At 46.1% G+C, this 15,809-nt stretch overlaps 1 protein-coding gene across 3 annotated transcripts in view; it reads left to right on the top strand.

Annotated features, from left to right (window-relative positions):
- Window positions 1-15,749, top strand: part of ide (insulin-degrading enzyme) — a 16,442-nt gene extending 693 nt beyond the window's left edge. For 2 of the 3 annotated variants that reach the window (XM_068326527.1, XM_068326528.1), the window contains exons 2-24: window positions 1,225-1,409; window positions 1,521-1,728; window positions 2,946-3,115; window positions 4,003-4,125; window positions 4,935-5,047; window positions 5,930-6,092; window positions 6,411-6,503; window positions 6,595-6,686; window positions 6,844-6,924; window positions 7,017-7,120; window positions 7,285-7,387; window positions 7,469-7,591; window positions 8,000-8,082; window positions 8,474-8,618; window positions 10,604-10,955; window positions 11,186-11,277; window positions 11,382-11,493; window positions 11,725-11,892; window positions 12,103-12,375; window positions 13,975-14,036; window positions 14,618-14,690; window positions 14,929-14,996; window positions 15,082-15,749. In XM_068326527.1, coding sequence (XP_068182628.1) covers window positions 1,225-1,409; window positions 1,521-1,728; window positions 2,946-3,115; window positions 4,003-4,125; window positions 4,935-5,047; window positions 5,930-6,092; window positions 6,411-6,503; window positions 6,595-6,686; window positions 6,844-6,924; window positions 7,017-7,120; window positions 7,285-7,387; window positions 7,469-7,591; window positions 8,000-8,082; window positions 8,474-8,618; window positions 10,604-10,955; window positions 11,186-11,277; window positions 11,382-11,493; window positions 11,725-11,892; window positions 12,103-12,375; window positions 13,975-14,036; window positions 14,618-14,690; window positions 14,929-14,996; window positions 15,082-15,177 — 3,082 coding nt within the window. In that variant the 3' untranslated portion in view covers window positions 15,178-15,749. The remainder of the gene's footprint in view (window positions 1-1,224; window positions 1,410-1,520; window positions 1,729-2,945; window positions 3,116-4,002; window positions 4,126-4,934; window positions 5,048-5,929; window positions 6,093-6,410; window positions 6,504-6,594; window positions 6,687-6,843; window positions 6,925-7,016; window positions 7,121-7,284; window positions 7,388-7,468; window positions 7,592-7,999; window positions 8,083-8,473; window positions 8,619-10,603; window positions 10,956-11,185; window positions 11,278-11,381; window positions 11,494-11,724; window positions 11,893-12,102; window positions 12,376-13,974; window positions 14,037-14,617; window positions 14,691-14,928; window positions 14,997-15,081) is intronic. The other variant, XM_068326529.1, reaches the window with a different exon arrangement.
- The last annotated feature ends 60 nt before the right edge of the window (window positions 15,750-15,809 follow it).

The raw sequence follows: 15,809 nt of genomic DNA, 5'->3' as shown, positions 1-15,809 counted from the left end.
GTGGAGCTGCCAGCATTAACCAAAGATGTCAAATAATCAGTGATAGACAAAAAAAAGGGGTGAAAGTTCCCTTCATTTTATATTTATACTGTATTCAGACCTTAATTGTGTAACTCTAATAGTGCACACACCAGCTCACCTGTGGCTCTCTGATGACGTGTGTTAGAGTAGCTTCAAGCTCACGTCATACATGTGATTTATGTACCGATCCACCTACCTACATAATAGTAATTAAAAATCATCCCGCGGGCCATAAATAATTCATCACGGGCCAGATTTGGCCCGCGGGCCCTGACTTTGACATATGCGATGTGGATAATGTATACACAGGTATACATACTGTATATACATTACGTATATATGTACATTACGTATATATGCACTCATGTATGCATATATATTTATATAGTGCGCCCTCGTTCCTCGCAGTTAATGCGTTACAGGAACCACACGGGAATAACGAATTCTGCGTTAGAACGAGAAACTATCTTATTATTTACGGTAATTTAAACATTTATGAACCCTCCCCATACAGATATTAAACCACCTTCTATCTGTATGACCTTTTCCCATGATATTATAGACTGTTTAAAGCACTTTTGTGTCTCACGGAAGTGTGAGACTCACGGAACGTAGCGCACTTCCGGATGCCGTCAGCCAATAGAATGCGTGTGCGGTATCACGTGACTGCCTACCAAAAGTGCAATGAGGTGAAGTCGTGAGCGTTGATGCGCAAGGGCGCACTGTATATATATATGTAATATATATATATATATATATATAATGTCAAACCTCGGTTTTCGAACGCTTCTGTTCTCGACCAAATCGGTTTTCGACCAGAAAATCCGAGAATTTTACGTGTCTGAACTCGACCAAAATTCGGCTCGCGACCAAACCGAAAGAAGCCGAGCGTACCTGAACGCGACTCACTCAGGAGCCGAGCAAACTGCCCAGGATGCTTCCTCCGTAGCGCATTCATGTTCAAAGATCGACAGGATATCTTTTACTAAAATAAAACACAGTGTCTATTTCTACCCCTTTTTATTTATGGTAAACAGTATACAGTGCAGTTTATGGTGTATATATATATAGAATATAGATAGACTATATATATGTATATACAGTCAACCCTACATATACATATATACAGTATGTATGTCTCCTCCTCTCTGGATCAGCTCGACTGACTCCCTTCATCTTGACTTTGTTTGTCTTCTGCTGCAGGCTGGTGTCATCCTCACCACTCAGAATGACCGACCCGGCTGTGAAAAGGGTGGTCAGTGACATCATTCGCTCTCCTGAAGACAAGCGAGCTTACAGAGCCCTGGAATTCACCAATGGCCTGAAGGCCATGCTCATCAGTGACCCAACGACTGACAAATCCTCTGCTGCTCTGGACGTCCACATAGGTAAAGGTCTTTTGTCCCGTTGGGTCTTTCTTCCATGAATCCTGTGATCTTCGACGCGCTGAGGTCTACATCTGTATCACCTGGTTTTCTGTTTGTGTTTACAATCCACAGGTTCTTTGTCAGACCCAGCAAACATCTCAGGCCTGGCTCACTTCTGTGAGCACATGCTGTTCCTGGGAACAAAGAAGTATCCCAAGGAGAATGAGTACAGCCAGTTCCTCAGCGAGCACGCAGGCAGCTCCAACGCCTTCACCAGTGGCGAGCACACCAACTACTACTTTGACGTGTCTCATGAACATCTGCAAGGAGCCCTGGATAGGTACGCAGCTGTCATGTGTCAACTGCTTTATTTTCCCATGTTGTAAAGTAATTGGGTACAACACAAGCCGCCATATTCAGAAGATACTCAAGGGTTTCAGTCTTTAGTGCATTACATGGGTTAAACGCTCGTGACTCTGTTTGTTGAGGTCTGCCTGATACTGCACTCAGCCTGCAGGAGACTCAGTTAGATTTTTTGATATCTAGTCATGTGTGATGTACAGTATTATTATTTTAGATAAGTCAGGCAGTGTTACAAATGAAGCCATTCAGAACTGAATGATGGTCCAGGAAGCACCTGTTGGGGTGTCGCAGGGGAGCTGTTCCCCTCTGCCGGTGCGTCGTGGAGGCCATCTGGATCCTGCATGGCGGTGAAATATTGATGAAGTTGCCTCTTTGCAAATTAAAAAAAGCAGGGCATCAGGTGTCATCAGCTACGCTCATACTGCTTTAACCCTTGCTGTAATCACAATTTTTTAATACTTTGTTAAGTGAATGGGTTTGTATACCAATTGTGAGGTAAACTAGACCAATATTGTATTCAAAACCATTTTGATCTGATGTCCAGCTGCTGTCCAGAGGTAAAGAGAAACATCCACAAATATTTCATTATGTTTCTTAGTATTTGATTCTTAGTCTTGTGTTTTTTTGTACGGATGAAAATCTTTTTATTCTTAATTTTTTAATTCTACCTTTTTGTATATTTTATGTCTTTATACTAATATGTGGAAGAAGATAAAACCACAACAGATCTGTGGTGTGTGACGTCGATACAACAAATGTAAAAATGGAGAGTAGTCAGTCGTAATCTTTGAACACAACGAAAAAAGATGCATTCTGCAGGACATTTCTAATCCCTCCAGTTCATATTCATGTGACGTGGGGATTGATTTTCTTTTTACATTTCTACTTGGAGGAGGTGTCAGAGCCTTTACTTTTGCTGCACACATCAGTGTCACAAACGAACCACGGCTGCAGCTGGAAAGACATCCACATGGTCGCTGCTTGTCTGTTGCTCATTTGCATGTTCAGCACGGCTCAGATGCAAACTGATTGGTGTTTACTCTGACTAGATCCTGTTCTTTGTCTTCCCACACCTGACAACTTTCATTAAACCCAGAACAGAATACATTATGAAAATGAGGAGCATTATTTTGCGCTTGAAAATCAATTCTTCACTGTTTCCACATTTCCTTTATTTCCATTTTGTTTTTGTAGGTTCGCCCAGTTCTTCCTGTGTCCCTTGTTTGATGAGAGCTGCAAGGACCGGGAGGTGAAGGCCGTGGACTCCGAGCATGAGAAGAACCTGATGAATGATGCCTGGAGGCTGTTTCAGTTGGAGAAGGCTACTGGCAACCCGAACCACCCCTTCAGCAAATTTGGAACAGGTAGAATATTTGTAGCATCATGTAGTGTAAATATGACTAAAACTGTGCCTGTTTAAACACTAGAGGATTAGTACTGAGCATTTTCAAACACATCTCCAATGTGGGACACATATTTAGGCTAAATATGACATAATAAAGGATTAAATATGACATAATGGCCACACTTTAATTTGTAAAGTAAAGGGCATGCTGCTCTGCATCCAGGAAACATGCAGAAACGCATCAAATCAGCTGAAACACAGCAGCCGTTTAAATCTTCTGTGTCTCGAAGCAGAAAGAAAGTTTACTCTGTCATTGTGTCCAGATCAGACTTCTGAACCACTTCAAATTCAGAGTAACTTCCGGATGTCAGTCTGGATTTATATAAGGTCTTTCCTGGACTTATGTAAGCTGGACTTATATACAGTAATCCCTCGCTTATTCGCACTTCAAGGTGTGAGGCTTCACTACGTCGCGGATTTTTAAAATTATATATAAATATTATACATTGTCCTCAATGAGATGTAAGTTTCATCTCATGGAGGACAAGGGAGAGGGTGAGAGGCAAGGAGCAAGTGTCTCCCATAAGCGTTAGTCACATGACACTGTACACGCATGCTATTGGCTGACGGCATCCGTGTGTGTGCTGCATTCCAAGACTCACAGTTCCTCCTGCAAGTTTACAGAAGTGTATTAAACAATCTATCAGAGTGTGGGAAAAGTTGATGCAGACATGAAGTGGTTTAATATCAGTATGGGGAGGGTTCATAAATGTTTAAATTACAGAGGTCACATGACCCTCATGAAGACCACCCTGAGGTGGTGCTCTTCAACTTTTCTACTCCAGTTGAACTGAGATCTGTGGGTTGACTGGTTATTTTTTATAACGTGTGATTTTTGTTTTGAAGGGAACAAACTGACCCTTGAGACCAGGCCATCTCAGGAAGGGGTTGACATTCGTCAGGAGCTCCTGAAGTTTCATTTGACAAACTATTCTTCTAACCTGATGGGACTCTGTGTGCTCGGTAGAGGTGAGAGTTCATCCCCGAACGGGAACGCTCACATCTAATCTGGTTCTATAATGCGATAAGACAGGAAGGGATTGGGTCAGGTTTATTACTTGACCTATCAGCTTTCCATGTGCAACTAGAGGTATAAATTCAAACAAGGCAACATTTATATAGTTATGAAATTGTTGGAGCTGAAATCTATTTGCCACAAACTGCTTGCATTACTTGTTGTAAAAAAGCAAATAGAACAAAATGTTCTTGTCCCATATTTGATCCGGCTGCAGAGATTAGACCTGTTTATTGTTAGCTTAGCTTACTCAGTGGAAGTTGTTCAATCATTCATTCATTCATAGAACTGCTAGTAATGAAAGAACAGCTTCCTCTTCCTTGCAGTATTTTTTTGTTTAACAAACCAAGTATCCAACTTCTTATCTTGTATTGATGGGTAAACCTGAATGAATCTATTGGTCAAAGTCGGTGTCATATGTTCATGGTGATGACAGCGACCCATGGTATTTATTAACTAGTCAGGAGCATTGGATTTGTCATCTTAGTGTTTTTCTGAGTGTTCATTCTGGTGCCAAATCTGAAATGTCTGGTGTTTCATCACCAGCTGAAATAATAGATTTAGTGTCATTGTTATCAGCCTGTTGATGTCTTGTTTATTGGTGTGATCGTCGTGTCTTTCAGAATGAGTTGTACTTTGTTGGGATTTGTTTGTGCTGACATGATCACTTGTAGCCTGACATCACAAATTTCCCCACTGTGGGACAATAAAGGATTATGTCATCTCTTATCCTTCTGTTTCCTCGTCTTCTCCACACCAACAGAATCCTTAGACGAGTTGACCTCCATGGTGATCGAGCTGTTTGGAGAAGTGGAGAACAAGAATGTTCCCGTCCCAGAATTCACTGAGCACCCATTCCAGGAGGAGCACCTCAGAGTGAGTCACACTTAAGTCACTGTGAGACCGAGTGTTAGTTAATGTTTGTTATGCTTTTTTTAATTGATGTCATTCAGCTGCCAGATGTCCAACTACACTGTATTTGAAATGGTTTGCCACAAAGTGATCCGTGGTCCTCAGTGTCTTTGATTGAATATTGATAAAATCACTTCGGTTCTGAAACGTTCTGTGTTAATGGGCGTGGCTCCGAGCTCCCTCTGTAAATCACGCTGGGGATAGCCTTACACAGACACGCACACCTGACTGAAGTGGCGTTAACTAGTTAGCAAAATGCTGGCTGACTTCAACAGCTTGTGAGGAACTGTCAGTGTGTAGCTCTGAGCCAGGTCGTTACCATACACTGCTAGGGTAGCCTGAACATGACCCCCCACACACACCCACACATATACATACATGACTGAAGTGGACCTAACTAGTTAGCCAAATGCTAGCTGACTTCAACAGTTTGTGAGGAACTTTCAGTGTGTAGCTCTGAACCATGGCATTACTACACACTGCTACTGTAGCCGGAGCGAACCCCCCCTCGGTGATGACCGCGCCCATATTCGAGTGGACAATCAAATGTGACTCAGGATAGGTCAATTTACTTTATCAATCACACTGGAGATGACGTAAGGTTCGGTGCTTTATGAATCCGATCGTTTTTGATTCTGTCCAGCCATGAATCCAAAAGATTCTACATATCTATTGACGGAGGAAGTGTTTGTTCACCAGATTCTAGGAAATGGTCGGGTTAGGGAGGACAAATATGTATATGTAGAGACCTGTGAAAGTGGGATTTTCATAATAGGACCATTTAATAATATCATTAAACATCACATGAACAGCTTAAGTAATAATATGTGATCTGTTCTGTTTCAGCAATTCTACAAGGTGGTGCCCATTAAAGACATTCGGAACTTGTACGTGACCTTCCCCATCCCAGACCTGCAAAAATACTACAAATCCAACCCAGGACATTATCTGGGACATCTGATTGGTCACGAGGGACCTGGAAGCTTGTTGTCTGAGCTGAAATCCAAAGGTAGGTCATGAAGTAGAGCTCCAGGGTAACGGCTGATGCGTTCATGCTGCGGTAGAAGACGCTACACAGTCAGGAAAGAGTTGATGTGGCCCAGAAATGATAAGAAAATCCCCAAACAAAGGGGAGTAAGTGGAAGTTTCAGTCTGTAAGAGTCCAACTGCTGCGTCTGCTTCACTTTGGAGAATGTGGACTGATCTGACGTCTGCCTTTTAACAGACTATTAAAATAATGCATCATTTAAACTGAAGGGATCATCTTGGTGTTTGAAAGTTGTTGGTGTGTTTTCTGGAAAGGAGTGACATGCTTGTTTTTTTTAAGGCTGGGTGAACACACTTGTTGGAGGGCAGAAAGAAGGAGCAAGAGGATTCATGTTCTTCATCATCAACGTGGACCTGACTGAGGAGGGCCTCTGTGAGTCTCCCTGAACCAGCAGCGGGGTGTGTTACGGGTGTGACGCCCACGCTCAGAGCGGTTTTCACTGAGTCCTGTTGTGTCGCTGCAGTGCATGTTGAGGACATCATCTTCCACATGTTCCAGTACATCCAGAAGCTACGCACTGAGGGGCCTCAGGAGTGGGTGTTTGAGGAGTGCAAGGTAACGTTGTTGGCTGGTGCGTGAGCCTCTGTCACCACTGTATGAGTGTGTGTTGGTGCTTGGTTTGTCGTACGGCGCGTCCGGTCCATTCATTGACTGTTCAATCTAAACGCTTTCAGCTGTTCATCCTGAGTCCTGATCATCTCTGTCTGTGTAGGATTTAAACAAAGTGGCCTTCAGGTTCAAGGACAAGGAGAGACCCCGTGGATACACCTCCAAAGTGTCCGGTTTGCTGCACGTACGTCTCCTCCATGTGCAAAGGTCGTTTCCAGGGCGATGCAGCTGATGTTGTTACGAGCAGATTAACAGCTCTGTGCTCTCTGTGATCAGTACTACCCCCTGGAAGAGGTCCTGGCTGCTGAGTACCTCCTGGAGGACTTCAGGCCAGATCTGATAGAGATGGTGCTGGACAAGCTGAGACCAGAACATGTCAGGTCAGTGTGGTGACGTCCAAGAGCAGGCATGAATTCACTTATCCTTTAGCTTCCCTGTCAGACGCGGATTTGTGAGGCCGAACATTCACGATTGGTAACGTGGAGGATAACGGATAAAGGACGCTGCCTTCCAGCTGCTGTTTGATCTGTTTCACTCTTTCCAGAGTTGCAGTGGTGTCAAAGTCATTCGAAGGGCAGACGGACAGAACAGAAGAGTGGTATGGAACGCAGTACAAACAGGAGGCCATCACGGACGCGTCCATCGAGGTGAACGGCCGCAGACACACTCTGTCTTCACACTGATGAGTGTGTACTGACCGCCTCCTCCGTCCTACACCTGTGTTTCAGAAATGGGCGAGTGCAGACCTGAACGGGAAGTTCACGCTGCCCATGAGGAACGAGTTCATCCCCACCAACTTTGAGATCTACCCTCTGGAGAAAGACTCCCCATCGGTCCCAAGTTTAATCAAGGCAAGCGCTTTTCAATCTCAGCTTCATGGAGAACCTGTAGCCCCTTCTGTGTCACGCGTTCAATGTGTCCCTAGGGTAATGAGGTATTATTTATACATAGAGCTTTTATAACAGTACCATTTTGTTATGTGTCAACAGCAGAGAATATTTTCCATTATCTAAACCAAAGATTACATTTTTTCTTTCACTGCTAAAAGACCAGGAGATATTTATTGATCAGATAACGTCATAAGTCTACATTTATTTATTTTATTATATATATATATATAATTTTTTAAAGAAATGTATTTATTTATTTATTTTATTAACACGTTTAGTGTTCTTTAGCTGACATGTGCAGGTTCTGCAGACCATCTTTGTGCCTTCAGTGAGAATGAAAATGACCGCCTGTGTTTGACCTCCCTGCAGGACACCGCTATGAGCAAAGTGTGGTTCAAGCAGGATGACAAGTTCTTCCTGCCCAAAGCATGCCTTAACTTTGAGTTCTTCAGGTGCGTAAACAACTTTTTTAAGGAGTGTTGGACCAACAAATCAAGAAAAGGAGCTGCAGGAGATGTTATTTTTTCAGGAACAGTAGAACTCGACAGATATGTGATTTGAGTAGTACCAGTTTAGTGAGGATGTGGAGTAAATCTCCAGGCTGCTTTGGAGAGCTGATCTCGCAGCAGAAACGATCTGAAGATGACATTTTTGGTAAAACGGCGGTTGAAACGGATGAAAAATGCTAGCATCTGCTGCTTTTTCCGTGTTGCTGTGTTGGAGAACAGAATGCGTGTATTCGTCCAGATGAATGAGATCAGACATGCTCTGTAGCATCTTCAGCTCCAGGGCCTCCACACTCACGTTCTCTCTTCTGTTTGACCACTGCCATTCTCTCCGCAGCCCGTTTGCGTACGTGGACCCATTGCATTGTAACATGGCATATTTATACCTGGAGCTCCTCAAGGACTCCCTCATCGAGTATGCATATGCAGCCGAGCTAGCTGGCTTGAACTATGACCTCCAAAATACCGTCTATGGGATGTATGTAAGTATTCACGCCCCATTGCCCTCATGCTGCATCCCAGACCTTACCCCCCCAACCTTTGTTATCCTCAGACTGGACTGTTGTGGCTCAGCCAGGCCTCGGTTGACTCGTGATGGTAAAATCACTCTGGATGATACAAATTTCAAAGGGAGAGATGTTGAGACAGGTGTTCCTGGTCGATGCTGATTGGGCCCAAAAAAACGTCCCACCCAGATCTGGTTGAGCGCCGTCCTCTCTGTATCTTCTTCTTCATTCTTCATCAAAGCTGTTCCGTTTTTGCTCACCCCCACCCTCCTGTAATTCCTTATGTTTTCAAATCCTCCTCATCACTGATTCATTTAGACTTGAAGCACACGTGTACGTCACATCGGGTCCAGGCGGTAGTCAGGGGTCTTAGATTGAAGGTGTAGCGCTGGTCATGAGGCTGCATATACATACTCTTCTTATATCACACTGGCATTGTCTTGTGTTTCCTTGACGACCCTCATACCCAACAAACATGGTTTGGTTTTTGATTTTTTTTGCTCTGTTTCCCTTCCAATAGTCGCTACCTTTACGCAGACCCCCTGCACTGCAACATGACCTACCTGTTGCTCAGGTTACTGAAGGATGATTTAAAAGAGTATACATATGCAGCTCGCCTGGCGGGGCTGGTGTACGGCGTAGCCTCGGGGATGAATGCTATCCTCGTAAGTCAGAACGGCTGCAGGACCTCCCCCCCTCCTCCCGCTGGGGGGGTCAGCACGTGGGAGTGGTTTGGAGTCGAGCCTTGGTGTGATGAAATGAAACGCTGTGTGCTCTGATTGGCCAGCATGTTGATGAGAATCTGCTCATGAGGTGTCATCAAGACGGTTAGCGGTGACATTTCAGTAAGACACCACCAACAAACGCCAAATGATGCAGATTCTCTGACATATTTCTACTTCCTGTCTGTCGGGCAGGAAGTCGTTCTCCTGCTCTTGAACGCAGCGGGTTTCTCAGCTGCGGGTGTGTCATGAAGGCATCGTGTTCGACTCACCTGTGGAACGGACTGGTTTGCCGTGCTGGACGTTTGTTCTGTCTGACTCCCGCTCTAACACGTGGTCATGTGACCCACTAACCTGATTTTCTGAGCTGTCTCTCACCCCTGCATTCACGACTGAAGTGTTTAATGAGACGTCCTTGTCTGTGATGGACAGTCAGTAGTTTGGGCGTTCAGGTTCATGTAGGGAGGGATTCCCTCTGAGTTGTTGTTCAGAATGGGGGCGTCCTGGAGCGACATGTTTGAACCACCCTGAGAACATACATGGTTTCTGGAGGACACGTTAGGACTGCACAGGTCTAGTCGATCATGAACAGATGAGTCGCTGCCGCCCCCGTCCTGTCAGTGTCATGAGGGGAGGAGCAGATGACTTCACAAGCTGTGGTGAACTAGGAGAGCTCCTTACAGATAATAACTAGGACAAACTATATGTTTGTGCAGTAAATAGCACAGAATGAAAGATTTGAATTCTGGGTCACGCGTTGTCTGTGTGTCACTACCAACAGGAGACTTTTCTACTGAGTGGTGAAGCAAACACCGCAGTAATCAACTGGGAAAAGAGTGAATGCAAGAGCAAAAGATCACAGTATTTTCCATACTATAACGTCCACTGTTGGTTTTTGAGACCAGGCTTTTAGGTGCGCCTTACAGTGCTGTATGTTAGTTAAGGAGAGGTACAACACAAGTTCACACCGTGACAGTCGGTGCTGCGTCAGTAGTTCTGACCTAAGCGATGGACTCTCAACCAATCAGACGTGTCTTCTACTCAGAGCAGGAACTGGACTAAACTCCTCCGTCTTTGTTCTAACCGTTTGACAGCGAGCGTCTGTGTGCAACGGGGGTGTGGTGGGGGTAAGGCAGGAGCAGCTGCAATGTTTTAGTCGTGGTTGTGTGTCTTCATGGTGGGGGGGTGTCAGTACGAGTTAGAGGAGCGTCTGAGGGTAACACTCCGTCTCTGCTGCAGCTGTCCGTCAGAGGCTACAGCGACAAGCAGCACATCCTGCTGAAGAAGATCATCGAGAAGATGGCCACCTTCGACATCGACGAGAAGCGCTTCGACATCATCAAGGAAGCGGTAAGAGGTGGTGCAGCGCCCCCATCAGTACGCACTCTGACGGGTCCACGCTGTCTGCTGAACGCTTGTCTGGGCTCCAGCGCGGACGCTGAACCACGCGGTCTTCTCCCCCCCCTGCAGTACATGAGGTCGTTGAATAACTTCCGGGCGGAGCAGCCTCACCAGCACGCCATGTACTACCTCCGCCTGCTGATGACGGAGGTGGCGTGGACCAAAGACGAGCTGCGAGAGGCTCTGGACGGTGAGCTGCCGCTTCTTCTGTCCGTCTGCTGACTCAGCAGTTCACTGAGGTGGGAAATAAAGGAGAGCCCTCGTGTAGCTGCTGCAGCACCAGGGCCTCCACTTCCTGCAGCAGTTTACCCATCAGCCCCGACGTTACTGTGTGTGACCGTGTGACGTGGGCGTGTAGTCTGATCACACAGACGCTGGGACGTCTCCCGTGGTTGATGGGTGTGGTCTGATCTGTTTCAGATGTCACTCTACCACGTCTGAAGGCCTTCATATCTCAGCTGCTGTCCAGGTTCCATATTGAAGCCTTGATCCACGGCAACATCACAAAGGAGGTTTGTTTTATTTCTTATCAATGCAATCTGAAACTTAACAGAACCCCCCCTGAGCAAAACCTCCCTCATTGAGGAAGAAACGCCGTTTTGTTCCTCCCTTCTAGTCTGCTCTGGGTATGATGCAGATGGTGGAGGACACGCTCATTGAGCATGCTCGTACGAAGCCCCTCCTCCCGAGCCAGCTGATTCGCTACCGAGAGGTGCAGGTTCCAGACGGTAGGTGATGTGCGTCAGTCGGCCACAAATATGAATCATATATTTACTAGTGGATCATTACAGCACATAATATCATGTTACTGTACAAACAATCAGAATAAAAACATCTAATATACTAGGAGCTTATTCAGAGGACTGATAGAAAACGAAAGCAGAGAATTTGAAGGGTAAATTCTACGTCCAGGAGAGACGTAGACCAGAGGAAACTGAACGTGTCCCCCCTGCACCCAGGTGGCTGGTACGTCTACCAGCAGAGGAACGAGGTGCACAACAACTGTGGCATCGAGATCTACTATCAGACGGAGATGCAGACGACTCATGAGAACATGCTGCTGGAGCTGTTCTGTCAGATCATCTCTGAACCCTGCTTCAACACGCTGAGGACCAAAGAGCAGCTGGGTGAGCCGTGAGCTGACATACGTGTGTGAGCACCTGGTTCAGGAGCGACACACCAGTGCACACGCGGGTCATTTTCTTAAAAAAACTTGTGTTCAGATCAGTGTTTTCTATCACATGACTCCAGAACATGGATGTGGACCACGTTTCTTCCTTTCCACAAGTCCTCTGAGCAATGTTTTGACCCGACTTCCTCCCTTCTCCGCCCCTCAGGCTACATCGTGTTCAGCGGGCCTCGCCGGGCCAACGGCGTGCAGGGCCTCCGCTTCATCATCCAGTCGGAGAAGGCGCCCCACTACCTGGAGAGCCGAGTGGAGGCCTTCCTCTGCACCATGGAGAAGGTTGTGGAGGAGATGAACGAGGAGGCGTTCCAGAAACACATCCAGGCTCTGGCCATCCGCCGCCTGGACAAGCCCAAGAAGCTGTCTGCTGAGTGTGCAAAGTACTGGGGCGAGATCATCTCCCAGCAGTACAACTTCGACAGAGGTGGGGCCCGACCGTCGTCTTCACCTCATGGCTTTTCATTGGTCCAGGGACAAACGCACCGCTTTAACCCTGGGGACCTGTTTGGGCCCAAAAGTGACGTTTTTGTTGCTTTTTCTGTTTCTCTCCCAATAAATCAGTTAAAAGACTAAATATATTTTAAATATTTCCAGTACAGGAATTTTTTTCATCTTTATGTTCTAAATTCCTTAATGCAGGTCATTGGAAGTGTATAGAATAGCAGGTTTTCATTATGTACACACAATACCTACAATGGTCAAAATGGTCCAGTTGGCTCTCACTATAACCACATATTTTTCATATACTATAAGCTTATACAGGTATATACATCAAATATTTATAATATATGTACAGTAATACCTCTGTACTCGACCATAATCCGTTCTGAGGTGGTGGTTGAGCACCGATTTGTTCGACCACCGAAACCAATTTTCCCATAAGAAATAATGGAAAGTATTTTAATCCGTTCTTACCATTTAGAAAAATACCTAAAATATTATAAGAACGTGTATCTAAACAACAATGAATACGTAAATGTGCACAAGCAGTACATGATAAAGATAAAGCATTATAAACCATTTTGTATAATTTACTTTACGTTTTGGAGAGTGGTTGATGGCACTAGCGTCATCATGGAAGGGGAATCCCCTCCATGATGACGCTAGGTAACGCGCCTCCAGGGGTTTTCTCCCTTCTCTCTCTCTTCCGTGGAGGTGAATCTGGCTGGGCAGTAGCCTTCCTCTTTTCTTTAAGAAGGAACCTGTCCATTGTCAGTTGCTTCCGCTTCAAGATAGAGGAAATGGTTGACTTTGCCATTTCGTACTGCGACGTGAGGTCGGACACTCGTACACCACTTTCATATTTTGCTATAATTTCCGTACATCTTTGCGTACGTAATTTGCGTACGTGTTACTCCGCTGGCGGTCTGAGTCGAACTGACGCTTACCCGCTGGCCGAGGAGCGCGTTCGGGTCGACTCGGCTAGTCGAGTACCGAAAATCTGTTCGGGGTCCGATACATTTTCTACTCGAATTTTTTGGTCGAGCACCGATTTGGTCGAGTATAGAGGCGGTCGAGTACAGAGGTATCACTGTATATGGTATTACTAAATACAGTAATGCTGACATGTTATAATGAAACATGATCTTCATTGTTTGCAGCAAGACACTGCCCCCACAGTCACCCCACAGTCACCCCACAGTCACCCCACAGTCACCCCACAGTCACCCCACAGTCACCCCACAGTCACCCCACAACCCAGACACAGACCCACTGTCTGTGTTCACACACCTGCGAAAACATGTTTTTCTACTCATCCACTAGTTGAAATGTCTTCATCAGGAGTTCTGAACTCTGCTCCAACATTTAGAAATACAGTTCACCCAAATTCCACATAAACATGTATAGTAATAAAAAATATACAATAAACTTTATATCTATGGGCGGCTGTGGGCTCCGTGTGTGTGTGTGTGTGTGTGTGTGTGTGTGTGTGTGTGTGTGTGTGTGTGTGTGTGTGTCCTGTCAGTGCTGTCCAGCTCCTCTCAGGTGTAACAGGAACTGTTCCTGTCTGCTTGTGTTTCAGATAACATTGAGGTGTCCTACCTGAAGACGCTGACGAAGGAAGACATCATGGTCTTCTACAGAGTAAGACATGAGAGTCCAGTGACGTTTCTGTTCCTAACATGACCGTTGTGATCAGCTCAGCTCTGAATGAGGAGGTCAGATGTTCTACTCCCATTCTGCAAAGGAGGAATGACAACAAAAACAAGAACATGTCATTTAAAGGTTTCAGCCGACGCGTGGCACAATGTAAAAACCTGGAACTACGTCGGGAATTTAGTCTGGAGTGATTGTTCTGGTTGCCATGGGAACACCCCATGGACCTCGGGGTAACAACCAATGCATTAATGTTTGTGTAGTTGAACATTTACATTATGTGTAGATCATTTTCACTGACCTTTAATTCTCTCGCGGGCCACATAAAATGATGTAGCGGGCCACATAAAATGATGTAGCGGGCCACATAAAATGATGTAGCGGGCCACATAAAATGATGTAGCGGGCCACATTTGGCCCCCGGGCCTTGAGTTGGACTCATGTGGTGTAGATGAACAGCAGAGCTGGAACACAACACACTACTGGACCAGGTTGTGTGTTCACACATGTGGATTTGAGGAAGTGAAACAGTCCAGGTCCACACAGTGAAACGATGTCTGTCCCTGCAGGACCGGCTGATGGTCGACGCCCCGAGGAGACACAAGGTGTCTGTCCACGTCCTGTCCAGAGAGACGGACTCCTGTGAGTATCCCGTTCCCACCAGGGTTTGACTCACAGGGGTGTTAGCGTGGGCAACGTTTCAGTGACGTAGCGACACAAAGACGCGTCCGGCTGGCGTTTATGTTCAGGAAGGATCTTCATCCTGAGTCCGTCCAGTGGGACCAGTACCAGTGTGTGTCTGTACTGGTCTCACCTGGAGCTGAGCTAGCATCTCCTTTAGCATCAGGTTAGCATGAGCACAGCTGTCTTTGTTTTCCAGGTCCAGTTGTTGGAGAGTTTCCATCCCAGAATGATGTCACCTTGGCCCCCGCCCCCTCCCTGCCTCAGGTAAGGACCAGGCTGTGTCTCGCATGTAGGGGGGGGGTTCTCCACAGACCATGTGACCACTCTGACCTGCCCCTCTGGTTTCCAGCCCACGTTGATCCGGGACATGACGGAGTTCAAGCGGAGCCTGCCCCTCTTCCCTCTGGTCAAACCTCACATCAACTTCATGGCAGCCAAACTGTGAGCGTGGCGCCGCTGAGCAACAGCAGAGCGCCGGGGTGGGCGGAGCCCGGACCAGGCCACGCCCCCCGGCAGGAGAACTTTCATCTGAGTTCACATTAGCGTGTGTGTGTGCATGTGTGTGTAGAAGGGTGAAGCCTATAGAAGAGGTGACGTCACGCTAGCATCATCCCGTCAGACTGACGCCAGCGTGACGCTGCCAGCGTGACGTCATCGTGATGAAGACGAGGGTTTGTTCCTTCAAACATTTGAAGTTTAATTAGTGTGCAGCTTAGAGAAGGATGTGGGTTGTGTGATGAAGGCGCCGTAGGTCTTCATCGCCGTAGCTCTTCTGAGGTTCTCCGTTGGATCCTGCGTTGGTTTTTAACCCTGACAGCGTGTGGACTGTTAGCTTGTGGATGTGTGGCCTCTGAGCAGCTGTTTGGAGGTTGCCGTGACGACCGCTCCTTTTATTTTTGATCAGGTTTTACAGTAGCATGTCACTCAGACATCTCAGGGTACCTCCATGCTGGTTTGTTGTTTTTTTTTACACTGAGTTTTACTAGTGATGGATTCAAATAAACACTTTTATCAGTCGATCATCTACATCAGAACTTTGATTCCGTCGTTCCTTCACAGAATCCCGGAGAATTTTAA

This window comes from Antennarius striatus, chromosome 11 (assembly GCF_040054535.1).
Source record: "Antennarius striatus isolate MH-2024 chromosome 11, ASM4005453v1, whole genome shotgun sequence".
Lineage (NCBI taxonomy): Eukaryota > Metazoa > Chordata > Actinopteri > Lophiiformes > Antennariidae > Antennarius > Antennarius striatus.
The sequence above is the reverse complement of the archived record's forward strand: the minus strand, read 5'-3'. Positions and strand labels throughout refer to the sequence as shown.